The 13,878-nt window shown below is 41.1% G+C and overlaps 1 protein-coding gene across 1 annotated transcript in view; it reads right to left on the bottom strand.

Annotated features, from left to right (window-relative positions):
- The window catches only part of SDC2 (syndecan 2), an 81,911-nt gene extending 75,342 nt beyond the window's left edge, over positions 1-6,569 (bottom strand). Inside the window, exon 1 of the mRNA XM_075213839.1 lies at positions 6,021-6,569. Coding sequence (XP_075069940.1) covers positions 6,021-6,080 — 60 coding nt within the window. The 5' untranslated portion in view covers positions 6,081-6,569. The remainder of the gene's footprint in view (positions 1-6,020) is intronic.
- Between the last annotated feature and the right edge of the window lie 7,309 nt (positions 6,570-13,878).

Genomic DNA, 13,878 nt, shown 5'->3' with positions numbered 1-13,878 from the left:
TACATTCCACAAGGAATGTATCAAAACTTGGTGCAAGGTCCGTAAGGTTCTCATATCCACGTTCTGCAGTGATGTGTACGGTGCAGTTTTCACTCAGCCTGAAAACTAAAAGCAACAAAAGGATTCATATACGGTACAGTAACAAGCAAATGCGAAAGTTTACTATGCACCAGCTGTGCTGCATACAACATTGTTATCATGTGATCCTTTGTCACATAATCTTGTGTGCATTAATCACACATCCCAACATAGCAATGACACCGATGCTGCATGGGGGTTTATGTTCTTTGCACAATCAATTTTAAAACACCCTAGGACACAAGACAGACAACGTTACTGCCACCCCTGCAAGCTCTGATTGGCAGCTGCATACTGGGGAGGTTGCATGCCTCCTCCGGATGTTTGTGCACACAGGAGTTTCCATTGATTGGTTGTGCTCATTCACAGAAAAGTTTTCAGGCCCTTGCCTGAGGTGCCTGCATGCATCTGTTTACATGGGTAACAGTGTAAAAAGCAAAGCGATCTTTGCATGCTCAGGTTTTCCACATTTTGGTCTAGCTCACAAATTCCACTGAAGCTGCTGGATTATTGAAAATATTTTCAGAGCTTTATTTTGCTTATTCTATTCAAAAAGGAACGAGATGTGAGAAAATTCCTCCCCAAACTAACCTTACAAAAATGGATTAACCTTGGATATTATGTCCCTTTACGAAAAAAATCCTTTAAAATTTGACCGATTTTGGGGATAGATTTATTTTTGTAAAGAGGTTACGGTTTCAACCTTAAGTGACCCCTCTGAGTGACCTCTCAGAGGTGATCTACCTCTGCTTGCAGATAAGAGGAATGAAAGTCAAAAGACAGAAGAAAAAGACATCACACTTTATCCCTTTGACTTACAGGAAAGAAGAGAGGGTGAGTGTGGAGATATTTTGTTCACTAAAGGCAGGAAAAACTTTCAAAAACATAGGGGATATATAAATTAAGTTAACAGTTTCTCATAAACAACCCCTATAACCTCCGAGCTTCTTGCTATTCATCATGGATTTATATTCAGCTGGAATTCCCCACCCCCTACTAGTCAGACACCTAAAAAAATAAGACTACATGTTTTCTCTGGCCTCATCGTGTGACTTCTACATAGATGGAGGACCACCCCTCCCCAATGAGATCATAGACATCTGGATTACACTTAGACCTGGATGAGTGAAGGTTGATGCAGAAAACACAGAAGGGGCAAGTGATTGACATCTAACGAGGACTTAAACCTCGAGGATAACAGCTATGTGAAACTGACAAACAACTTCAAAGTAATGGCTGGGTGCAAACCAATGAATAATATTAAGTAGCATTCAGTTCTTAAAGTGCACCCAGCACCTAAACACAGCGGAGGCCTCCATTTTTGTGAGCTGAACCAATTTTCACGAGAACGAAATCTGTCAATTTACGAAGATCCACGGTGTCTGCCTCTAACCTGTAGGTGATTGAATTTGATGGCAATGTGTTTGTTTACGATAATCCTGTGTCATTCCGCATAAGGATTACCATAGTACTCTCTGTAGGGAGGACACAGGACAGGAATAACAGGATCAATATCCAATTTTAAACACGGCCATATATAAATGGGTATATAAATTAAACCAGATCTAGGTCTTGGGCAGAAATGAAAGGTTGTGTCGCTATATGGGTTTTTATAGTTAAGAGTACATACTCATGAAGTGGCTGCAAATACACTATGGTGCATTACTCCCAATGAACGCAGTGCATGGAGATCAGCCTTGCATCCTGAGAATTATCTGTTTTTCTGTCTGGACAAATATGGTATTGAAAAGACTAAGAGGACTGATAAAATATCCCGTCACTTACTACCAATGGTACATACAAGGTCATTCTGGCATTTTAGAGAACCGTTCACATAGAAATGTGTTTGTCACAAAGTGCCATTTGGATCAACTTGCAATTTACATTTAATGCCCATTATGTTTCCATCGGAATTGATAAACGTATCTCGTAAGCTGATTACATCAGGTTATGTGTTCACGGACCTTAAAAAAACTGCATAGGGCGCATCATGATGCTAGCCTTAAAGACAAAAAAAAAAATAAAATTCTAAATTATATCTTGAAATGTTGTAAAAGTTAAAAAAAAAATCCCTTTTTATCTTTCTTTGAATGTCAACACAGCATCACAAGTGAAGACTGAATGCAGCTGCATTTCGGTGTCTGTCTCAAAACCAGTCACTATTTGTCCTTTTAGCAGTAATGACATCATGTCAGTCGCCCCAGCCAACCAAAGCCAAGACCGCAGATTTACAGATGTAGTCATAAGAGTTTTTAAGTGCAATTAATCAAGGCTCAGAACCAGTCAATGTAGAGCATAAAAACACTATGGGGCTTATTCAATTACGATCCCGATCCGCAGGATGGCGTCGGAACGGCCGCGAACCTAATCCGCGGTACCGCAATAACGTGGATTTTCGTTCGCGAAAATCCGCGTTATTGCGGTACCGTATTACCGGCAGTACTGCGCAGTTTCCGCGGTAATGCACGTTACCGGGGATCGGAATTGAATATGCCCCTATATCTGAGTCACCGTTATCAGTGCTTTTTGCAGTTAAACGCAGCACCTACAAGCTGGTGCGCTAATCGCTCATGTGATACTACCCTTAGGGGGTAACTGCAAATTTTAGGGGGAGATTCAATTCAGCGTGATGTGTCTCCGGGACGTTCATGAAGACACATTGCTCCGATGTAACGTCAGGGATCTCTGCTCATTTTTTTTCTCGTGCCCTATGGAGGTACGCAGAAAATTGAGCGGAGATTCCTATCGTAACAGCTGACATTGTGCCCACCCCGACTTCGTGGTGATGTCTGTGCGCCACATTACCAGCAATTAAATCTCCCCCACCATTGTCTTCTCTTCCCTCTCTATCACGATCAACGTAGATCTGGAAAACGCTCATGTGAAAGGAACCCAGAATTTACAAAATGTTACAAAACACACTGTGGCCCTGTGGGACAGGACCCTAAAACACTTTTTTTTTATACGTATGAAGAATTGCCTTTTAACGAAAAATTGCAAGATGTAATAATAAATATTGACGCACATCAAAAAGAATTTTGGCGACAAAGAAAATTAAGTCAAACATTATATAGGCGAGATTCCTCTATTGTAGTTTAGTAAAGTCCAGTGGCCCAATTTCAGCCTTCACACTTCTGCGTCATGCAATAGAAAACTTCAGTAAAAGCAGCTAAGAGTCTGTGAGAGCAGCTGGTTTTGTTCAATGATCCCATTTTCACTCAATTGCTTCCAGAATGTTTGTAAAAAGGAAAAAAAAAAATGTGGTATTTGAGTCACAGGAACGGGTAGGGGGCCCCCTCCCTCTATGCCATGGAATGTGGAGATTTTATCAGTTTTATTTTCCACATAGCTGTTTTCCGCTTTGAATTTGTAAGAGCTCATTTGCTATTCAGAAAATATAAAAACGTGCATCTCTGAAAGTGACTGGAGTGTATACATTTACTCTTGTGATAACTTAATTGAAGCCAGAGCGCTCAGCCTCACAAACAAACACAAGACGCTGAGGGTTATTTACCAAGGTTACCTAAAAAGGTACAAATCTGCACTAAGATCATAGCAACAAATCAGCAGTTAGCTTGCATCTGTCTGGGGCAAGCCAGATAATGAAAGCCTATGTCTTATTGGTTGCTATGGTTTTAGTGCAGTTTCGTACCCTTGGGCCATGCTAGTAAACACTCAATGTGGAAAGGATTGCTGGTATGTGAAGGAACTCGCAGGTGTCACAAAGTGTGAAAGGTTAGGCAATAAAAACAATGCATAGAAAACTGTGGAAGGAAATGACATCTTATCTAGGAACAGAATGACAAAATAAATACACAAAAACTATTTATGGAGTACTGTTGAGTATTAATAGTAGGTTTCACTTAGATTATTATTCTACATGTGTAGCATGCTCTGCAAACAAAACAGGACAATATTCATATATGTCATCAATGTAACATATAAACGTACTGAAGGTAGACTCCTCTTGGTACAATACATAAAAACCATAAAAAACAGCCCATTTATACTTAGATGAAGACCCAGTAGTAAGATACTGGGAACTGATCATGAACCTCAAATTGCTTGTGCACAGAACACAGTGACTGCGTCTGTAGAACAGCAGCAACAAACTGCTTCATCCTCTCCAATGGGTTAGGCTACATGGCCAATCTTAATTAAATCAAGTTTAATATGATAGGTTAAAAGGTACTGGCAACCAAATTGCAGCTACAAAGGTCTCCAATGGAACAACATTGCATAAAATGACATTTTGTTACTGGGAAAAAGAAAAAATAATAATAATAAATCAGTAAACAGGGAAGTTTATAACTGATCAATTCATACTCATACAAGCATATAGATTCAAATCCAATATGAGCTGTATATGTAAAATTTTAGAATATAAGGACCCCTGGGGACTTGCGTTACTATTTGTAAGTGAAGACTGTACAAATGATTTTATCTGCTCCATCAGTGTTTCACAAGAACACTCTGGAGTCTAGACATTATGTACTCCAGGGCAGGACACAAACCACTTGAATGTTTCTGAAATATATATTTATTTTTTTTTCCCCTTCATTCAGTCAGCACAAAATACATTCTATAACTACCCTGGTGTCAGGCAGAAACATACTAGGATTGTCTTCCCACAAAAAAATATTTGGTTATATTTGATAAATAAGTCAACAGGGAACAAAACTAATGGCTGGACATATATTCTTCAAACAGAAAAATGTTGAAGCCTCACAACAACTTTTTTCAGTCTGCACTGGTCTGGTGGCTCTGTCAACAAACGGGGGAATCTGGAGTGGGTGAAGCTTAGCAGGAAGTGGGGGAGGGTACATGGAATATCATAAACACAGCTGAAGCACTGGGGGGACTCATTTTTAAAGCCATCAATTAATAGGTTAACGAAACTTTAGCAGCTCTTTAAACGACCCTCTCCACACAGCATCTAATGCATGTTTAGAATATCCATCATCAGTCTTATCTAGCGATCTTCACAACGTTCTAATCCTTTATGTCCACGTTCTAAAATTAAACTTCGCATTCCATGACATTTATCAAGCGGTTAACAAATTTCACTTAGCCTAGAATACACAAGGACCGCTGGGGTCTCAAGTTATTAACCATTTACAAAGATTGGGCAATTTAGGAAACTATTACAATACTGTGAACCAAGAAATGACATCATGGGGACTTGATAAAGCAATGCATGTCACTTAGATTTCTGTCAATATATTCTGCATACTGTGTTGCATTACTTAATGTAAAATATTAAATATATTATATACACACACACGACTTAATACATGCAATGCCATAACAATTCATATTGTGAATCACAAACACGTAAGGAAAAGCTTCGGTTTCCACAAAGCAAATAAAACAGCCTCACAGCTTGTAAACTAACACGGGCTACTGGGATCCACACAATGTCCCAAAATAAACTTTACATTTTAATTACAGATCACTTTTGTGGGTAGAACCATCATATGAGAAATTCCTACTTTCCCTTGTTTAACGTCACTCTCAGCCAGAAATGTTACTCAGTAAACAATCCACGTTTAACTGGAAATAAATCGAAGTAGATAAGATTAGGGCTAATTAGCCTTTAATATTGCCTGTTGGAAAAGTCTGTATTTAGTAAAGCAAACTGGAATTATCCTAATTACAGCTATTGTTTCCTAGAGGTTCTGCACACTGCCAAAGCTACAGGCTGACACAGTAACCACTTTGATTTGCAATTGACATTCCAGGTAACAAAATCTATATATACACACACAACTGAGCGTTGCAGATAGAAGTAAATATGTTTGTGAAACTTCCAGGACACTACAGAGCTCAGCTCCCAGGAAGAATGACCTAGCTGCTATATAATGCAAAATAACAGCTTCTATGCAATCACAGCCTCGCACTACTGTATCTGGAAGGCATTATTGTATTATAGATATACTCACCGTTTCCCCGGACACAAGGGCCAGCAAGCCAAATGTAAGCAGTATCCAAATATTTCTCATTATTACCCCCAATAAGGCTTTTCTAGGAGACACCAGTGATACAGTATAAACTTGCTCAGCCGGATCCCAGGTCTACTCGTCCGTCTCTCACTTGTTGCTATAGGAATTCCCACCAGATCAAGGCTGTCTCTGGGCTCCTTGCACACACACACTTGTTTATCCCTAGGCAAATCTGGTCTCTTGCAGCAGATAGACAAAGTTTGCGGCGGATCGTAGCGCAGCTGAGGGTTGCGAGCGTTCTATTGCACGTGCTCCTGCAGGCAACTTGCGCTTAATGTGTAATATTACGAGTCCCCCTTTCCCGGTGTGTGCTTGATGGTGAATGTGCCAGCGAGACTCCAGCTCTGTGATCTCCCCTTCAGGCTGCCTGTGAGAACAAGTCTGTTCCTCCCCTCAATCTCCTGAACAATATGTACTGACGGAGTAGTGCGACTCCTAGTTAAAACCCAGGAGAATGTACACCCTGTGGATTGGCAGCCTGGCTGACCAGTGCAGGAAGTGAGATTCCCCCTTTCTCCCTCCACGATCCACCTCCTCCTCCTCCTCCTACATTTACTATTTCACTGTTCCGCAGTTCCTGTGTTTTGGAATTTCAGACGAACTTTGCTTTGATTTCTGCTTATATTGCCAACAAAGACATATTTGCTGTTGAGTCACAAAAAAAAAATGCAGTTTATGTTTAGTATGATCCTGCTCCCAGTGGTCATGTTTGTATGCTGTGTTGCACCTGCCATTTATTGCGTCATAGCTGATTTTAAATATGGTGTAAAATAAAGTCATGAAATACTCTGATCTTTTCTTAAACCCTGTAACAAATTGTAACTAATTATTTATTTTTAAGTTAAGTATATCTCCAGGGGAGGGCTGGCAAATTTTAGGCCGAGGGGCAAGACTGGACTCAGCAGCCTATTAGAAACATTTTAAAGGGAAAAAAATGCAGGTGGGCCAGTGACCCAGCCCAAGGTAGCCCAGTAAGGGGCCAGCCCAGGTGGCCGATGCCCCCTTACTATACTTGCCTACCTTTTGTTTTGGGTTCTGGGAGGGGCAGGTGGGGGCGGGGCTCAGAAAATCGCATCACTAAGCCCTATCCCCTAAGCGGGCATAGCCATTTTGCCCTATACCAGTGTGTGTGTGGTGGGGGGGTTGGAATGATGTGTTATTTGCGTCACTAAGCCCCGCCCTCTCCATGTAATTTAATAATTTATCCAGGAGGTTGCTCTGCTCTCTCGGAAGTCTGCGAGGATTCCCAGAAATTCAGGAATTCCGGGAGAGTAAGCAACTATGCCCCTTGTCCTTCAGCCCAGCCTGCCCGTGTATATCTCACATGTCATCCCCATTGTATCTTTATTTTTTTTAGATTTTTCTCATATCCCACATACATTCTTGTGACATATTCAGCCAATACTGAGACAAATACAGATTTGGCAACAACTGGAGGGGTACAAAAGTGTGCTCCTGATAAGAGTGGAAGGCCAGACGTGGGAAAAAATGGATATTACAATTGTGGGTTTACCCAATTAAAACAATTTATTCTGTGGCCAAATGTAAAAATGAGATACTGCCATGAAATTCAAGGGTTGAAGATTAAGGAAAATATTGCAGGTGTAGTGGGTGTCTGCACTACCTTTTTGGATGTCATTGGAAGTGGCTGGGATTGAGCAACAACCAATACTTTCAGAAAGACTTGTTTTTGCGCCTTAGAATAGAATAGAATGTATTTATATGCAAACGTTAATCAATGAAATTAAATTGTATAAATGTGACACATATAATAGCACAAAAATGAATGCACTGCCTCTACATTTTTATGATTCATAAATGACCCCCACTGGTAATCACAGATTTATTGTAGAGTGAGCACACTTCTGACAGGATGCATTAACTAAAATAGCTCTTCAGAGCATGCTATAAATTAGTTTTTAGGAACCTTGCAATTTTCATAATGTCCTTATTATAAAATGTTACATGACAAGTTTGTGTAAAAGCATGAGCTCATCACGCTGATGTACTTATGCATAAGTAGGTTATTTCAGATTTTTTTTTTACGAACACCTAGGGATAAATGTATCATAGTGCGGGTTGTACAAGTCGCCGGAAATCTGCGAGATGACAGCTTAAATTTAAAGCGGCGCTGCCTTGTAAAGGGAAGCTTCCCTTTACAAGGCAGCGCCGCTTTAAATTTAAGCTGTCATCTCGCGGATTTCCGGCGACTTGTACAACCCGCACTATGATACATTTACCCCCTAGTCCATTATACCATAGTGTTTAGGAAGTTATTGTGACAATTATTTTATGGCAGTCTGCAGTTCCATTCACATGCTTCTCTTTAGAGATAGAAGGTAAATAGTAATCTGCTCATTACCTACCCTAGCTAATACAGATTAATCCACATCTCTCCATCATGCACCTACTCAGTTTACAAACTCACTTTCTCCTATTCACTTGCACCACCATTTCCAGACTCTTCCTCTCTCCATCATCCTATCTCTCTCTCCCCTATTATTATTTACCCTTCACTACTTCCCTCCTCACTAGTCTGTACACATGATCTGTTTTGTCTTTTGCAACCACCACACTTAGCAGCCTACATAGACAGAAATAAGCCTAACACCCAGAAATCATCCTGGCATATCCTCTTTCTCACCCTGCTCTTTCTCATGGCTGCTGGTGACATCCCTCCTAACCGTGGGCGCCGTACAATCCCCACTATCTGCTCACGCTCCTCCCCCAAACCTTTGCCTCCACCCCATACTTCCAATCCCGCCAAACTTATCCACATACTAGCTTGGCTGGGGGCAGGTGGGCATTTGACCCCTGGGCTGGTCCCATAGTGGCTGCCTTTGACTGGATCACTGGGCTACCTGCAAATTTTGTTTAAAATGTTCCTAATAGGCTGCTGAGCCAAGTTTCGCCCCCTGGGCTACAATTTTCCAGCCAGCCCATGTCCACATATCTCCACTACCCTCTCTTCCCTTCTCATCATGTGCACTATGGGATGCCAGATCTGATTGTAACAGACTTGCATCCATTCATGATCTATTAATTTCTAAATCCGTAGACTTCCTTGCCATTACAGAAACTTGGCTCACCTCTTCTGATACTACATCACCTGCAGCTTTCGCCTACAGGGGACTCTCCCTCAGCCATACTCCCAGACCCGGACACAGACAAGGTGGTGGAGTAGTAGTTCTATTGTCTCCAAGCTGCACCTTCCAAGTCATACCCTCTAAATCCTCCCTCTCATCCTCTTCCTTTGAAGTCTACACTGTTATTTCCAGGTCCGATTTCCCAATTTCTTGGCAAATTTGCGGCCCAGTTCAGTTAGTTCCTGTCCTTTGATCTGCTATTCTCAAAATAGGTGATTTCAGCATTCCCATTGATAATCCCACTGTCTCTTCTGCCACTAAACTTCTTTCACTTACTTCCTCCTTTGGTCTCTCCCAATGGACCTCATCTCCCACCCACTGTGATGGGCACTCCCTTCACCTTCTCCAGCTACTGCTCCATCTCTAGTTTCTCTAATTTAGTCTTCCCACTCTCCGACCATTCCAGCCCTAGTCAATGCAGGTCTAGTTACCACATACAGTCTCTGATGACAAACCAAACAGACCCGTTACCTGCAGAAGTGCTCCCTCATTGCAGAGCGCCACCTTGTTCCTATCCCGATTTCCTCCACTATAAATTCATCGTTTCATCTTAGAACAATGCCCTTTCAATGACCAAACATACTTCAAATCTTTAATATCCACCCACGCTTCTAGCCCACGTTACCACTTTGCCACCTTAAACTCACTTCTCTGCCCACTTGCACCTCCTCTCGCTCCTTCCTTCACAGCCCATGATTTTGGCACCTACTTCAAAGACAAAACTAGCACTATTCAACAAGATATTTCCTCATGCCAAATTCCACCCACTCTACTCACCTTCATCCACTCTCCACAATCAACCCTTATCTCTTTCTCTCCAGTAATTGTAAACTAAACAAAATCTCTGCACTCATCTCATTATCTCATCCTATAACCTGTCATCTCGATCCAGTTCCCTCCCAGCTTCTCTGCTCCCTCTCCACCACTGTATGCCCACCACTAGCTCACCTCTTCAACCTGTCTCGCATTTCCATCCTCCTTTAAACATGCGCTCATCTCACCAATTTTAGAGAAACCATCTTTTGATCCAGCCTACCGCCCTATTTCACTCCGCCCCTCTGCCTCTAAACTACCTAAGCGATTAGTGTACTGTCTCACACTCTCTCCTCTCACTCCATTCTTGACTCTTTGCAATCAAGCTTTCGCTTCCAACATTCCACTGAAACTGCTGTCACAAAAATGATCAATGATCTACTTACTACAAAGTCTAAAGTTCATTACTCCATATTTATTCTCCTGGACCTCTCTGCTGCTTTTGACACTGTTGATCACCATCTTCTCATACACACCCTTTACTCCATTGGCCCTTGTGACACAGTTCTTCCCTGGTTAACCTCCTTCCCATCAAACCTGTTTCTTTAGTGTGTTTACCTCTGGCACATCCTCCCCTCCACTCCCACTATCTGTTGAGGTCCAAAAAAAGGTTCTGTTCTTGGCCCTTTGCTTTTTTCACTCTACACTTCTTCTCTTGGGGAACTAATTCGCTCATTCAGCCTCCAGTACCACCTCTATGCTGATGACATCCAAATCTATATCTCTTTCCCTGACCTCTCCCCTTCTGTACTATCTCGTGTAACCAACTGCCTTTCTGCTATCTCCACATGGATGTCCCAATGCTACCTAAAGCTCAACATGTGCAAAACAGAACTTATCATCTTCCCTACTGCCAGAGTCACCACCTCCCCTCAAATCTCCCTCACTGTCAATAACACCACAATTTCCTCAGTCAACAAAGCCTGCTGCCTTGGTGTCATACTTTACTCCACCCTCTGCTTTATTCCTCACATCCAGACTCCTTCAGTCCTGTCGACTCCACCTTAAAAATATTGCCAGAATACGCCCTTTTCTTACCCAACATGCTACCAAATCTCTTATCCATTTTCTCATCATTTCCAGTCTTGACTACTGCAACCTCCTGCTATTTGGCATTCCCGATACCCATGAATCCCCAATTCAATCCATCCTAAATGCTGCTGCAAGACTGATCTTCGTCTCTCACCGTTCCACATCTGCTGCACCACTTTGCAAATTCTTACACTGGCTCCCTATGTTCTCTAGAATTCAAGTCAAATTACTCACCCTTACCTACTGTACAAAGCCCTCAACAATACCACCCCTTCATACACCTCAAATCTCATATCAAAATACTTTCCCGTTCTACCTCTGACCTGCGCCTTGTCTCGTCTCAGGTAACCAACTCTCACTCCTGCCTACAAGACTTCACCCGTGCTTCTCCCTACTGATAGAATTCCCTACATTGCCCAATCAGGTTTTCCCACAGCCTTCAAATCTTTAGATGATCTCTGAAAACCCATCTGTTTTTTAGAGGTGACCTTATCCCCGATGATACTATTTACCCTAATGCACCCTCACAGCTGCCCCAATCTCCACTCTGAGCCACAATTGCTCACTTGTTTCAGCTGTGCCCTTTTCCACTTAGATTGAGTAGTGTCCTCCATACCCTTTGTTTTCATGTCTGCATTTATTTTGTTTACCTTGTATGTCCCTGTTTTATGTACATCCTGTTTTCCCTACTGTACTGCACTGCCTTACAAATCTACGATAATAATAATAATAATAATAACAGGGAGATAGTATTTCTTGTCAGGTACAACTGTACACACAGTGGGCCTGATGCATCATTATTTTTAAAATGCACGTAATTCGGGTGTATGCATGTCCGTATTCGACCTCAAGTGGATCTGAAGAAACGTTTTTTTAAAAAATTAAGCCATAAAGTATTTGTGTGCTACATGAAAAGACAGCCAGTATTTAACTTATGTGCAAAATTATAAACTAATTTGCGCCTCTTGCGTTGTAAATTGGTTTGTCCAGGAGAAAAGTTACTCCTTTTTTTTCCTTACTTTCCTTAATGAATCATAGGCCCATATTGTATGGTAGGCAGTGGGAGATGGGGTTAGGAAACTCTGTGTTCACCTGGTATTGTGCTGAGCATCACAGCAAAATAGTCCACGGCTGATCACTATTATACCCCTATCTCACAAAAATCCCGGGTCAGACACAGGATAATGAACACATATTCAACCCGTGTTACAACCCTTCACACTGTACTTTGGTCCCGGGTAATTTCCCAGGTCGCCGCCTTTCACAGTGGACCTGTGTCGCTTTTTCAAGTTGAGCCCTCCAATGAGCTGGTTTTAACTGAACCCAGGTCGAATAACCCAGGAACACCTTGCAGATAGCAGGGTATGCGACTCCAACACGGGAAGAACCCTGGTCGTGACCAGGGTCATGGACCCAGGTCTTTGTACTGACTCAGACACACCCTGTTTGTTTGCTGTGAGGAAGGAGCTTTCAAACCATTTGTTATTGTGACCAAGCTTCCATTGGACAATTTAGCTGAACTCATTTGAATTTACCAACTGCTGATGGATGCCACAAAGAAACCCAGATATGCATTTTGTTGTTGTTTTTATGTAAGTGTGCTACTTACCTATTGTGCAATAAATCCACCGATCATACAGTGTGACACTATGATGGGTCTTCTTTTTATCCATTCTGTGTACTGATGAGATGTTCCAGCAGCATCAATAGAGATTACTATCATAGGAGAAGTGCCATTATTGGAATTATCAAGGGAAAGTTGGAGAAACTGCCCAGTATACAGATAAGCGAAAAAGATTGTTTACTTGTTACACATTTGCACTATTGAAAGGATATTCTTGGGACTGCATGAAGTCTCTGCTCACAATTGCCATATATGTTCACATCTGTACTTTATCTTTTGTGAGACTGTCACGTCCACTGATATATATTATTGTGAATTATTTTTAAAACTTTCACCTATATATATCTTCTAGTAATGTTTATACAAACAATACTACACCATTGTGGCGCCCTGTCCCGTGTGCTTATATATATATATATATATATATATATATATATATATATATATATATATTTATTTATTTATTTATTTTACACTGCCTGGCAAAAAATACCCAATGCCCATGTTTGTGCAGTGCTAAATGTGGCAATTGGAAGAAAGGGTGTGTAGCAGATAGTACAGATTATTAGGCTAGTAGATTAGTAACCCAACTAATGTGCTGCTTGGTTATAAGGCTTGTCACTGCATACTGCTCTGTGATCTGATATGTTGTATAGTGATATCCTGTCCTACAAGCCCCATTCGATCAAGTCAGTTTTAATAGTAAATATAAAGAGGAATATGACTGCCTTACTTGAGGATCAAATATCCTTCTTATTAAACGTTACTAAAGGTATATTAGAAATAAAGTATTTTAAGTTTAAGCCTAACTTTTACCGACTACATGTATATGTCACAATGGGCCGTTCAGCTGTATCAAGGATTGCTAATCTGATGGTGGGAATGCGGGAGAGTAAGTGTATTTGGAATAATAATATTTATAGAGATTCATTATACTTGGTGCCAGATACATTGATGATGTCTCATTTTAATTGAAGGGAAGTATGCCTGATTTACAACTCTTCATAGAGTAGTAATAATTACTATCTCATTTCCTTTACTTACATGTACACTAACGTTTCTGAATTTCAATATACGTGTAGCTGATACTCATAAGAAGTATTTTTTTGCTATTACTCATTTGAAGCCTGTTGATGTTAACACCTACAGTCTCAGATTATTAGAGGATTGAATTTATTATCAA

Source organism: Mixophyes fleayi, chromosome 5 (genome assembly GCF_038048845.1).
Source record: "Mixophyes fleayi isolate aMixFle1 chromosome 5, aMixFle1.hap1, whole genome shotgun sequence".
Taxonomy (NCBI): domain Eukaryota; kingdom Metazoa; phylum Chordata; class Amphibia; order Anura; family Limnodynastidae; genus Mixophyes; species Mixophyes fleayi.
This window is presented reverse-complemented; position numbering and strand designations above follow the sequence as displayed.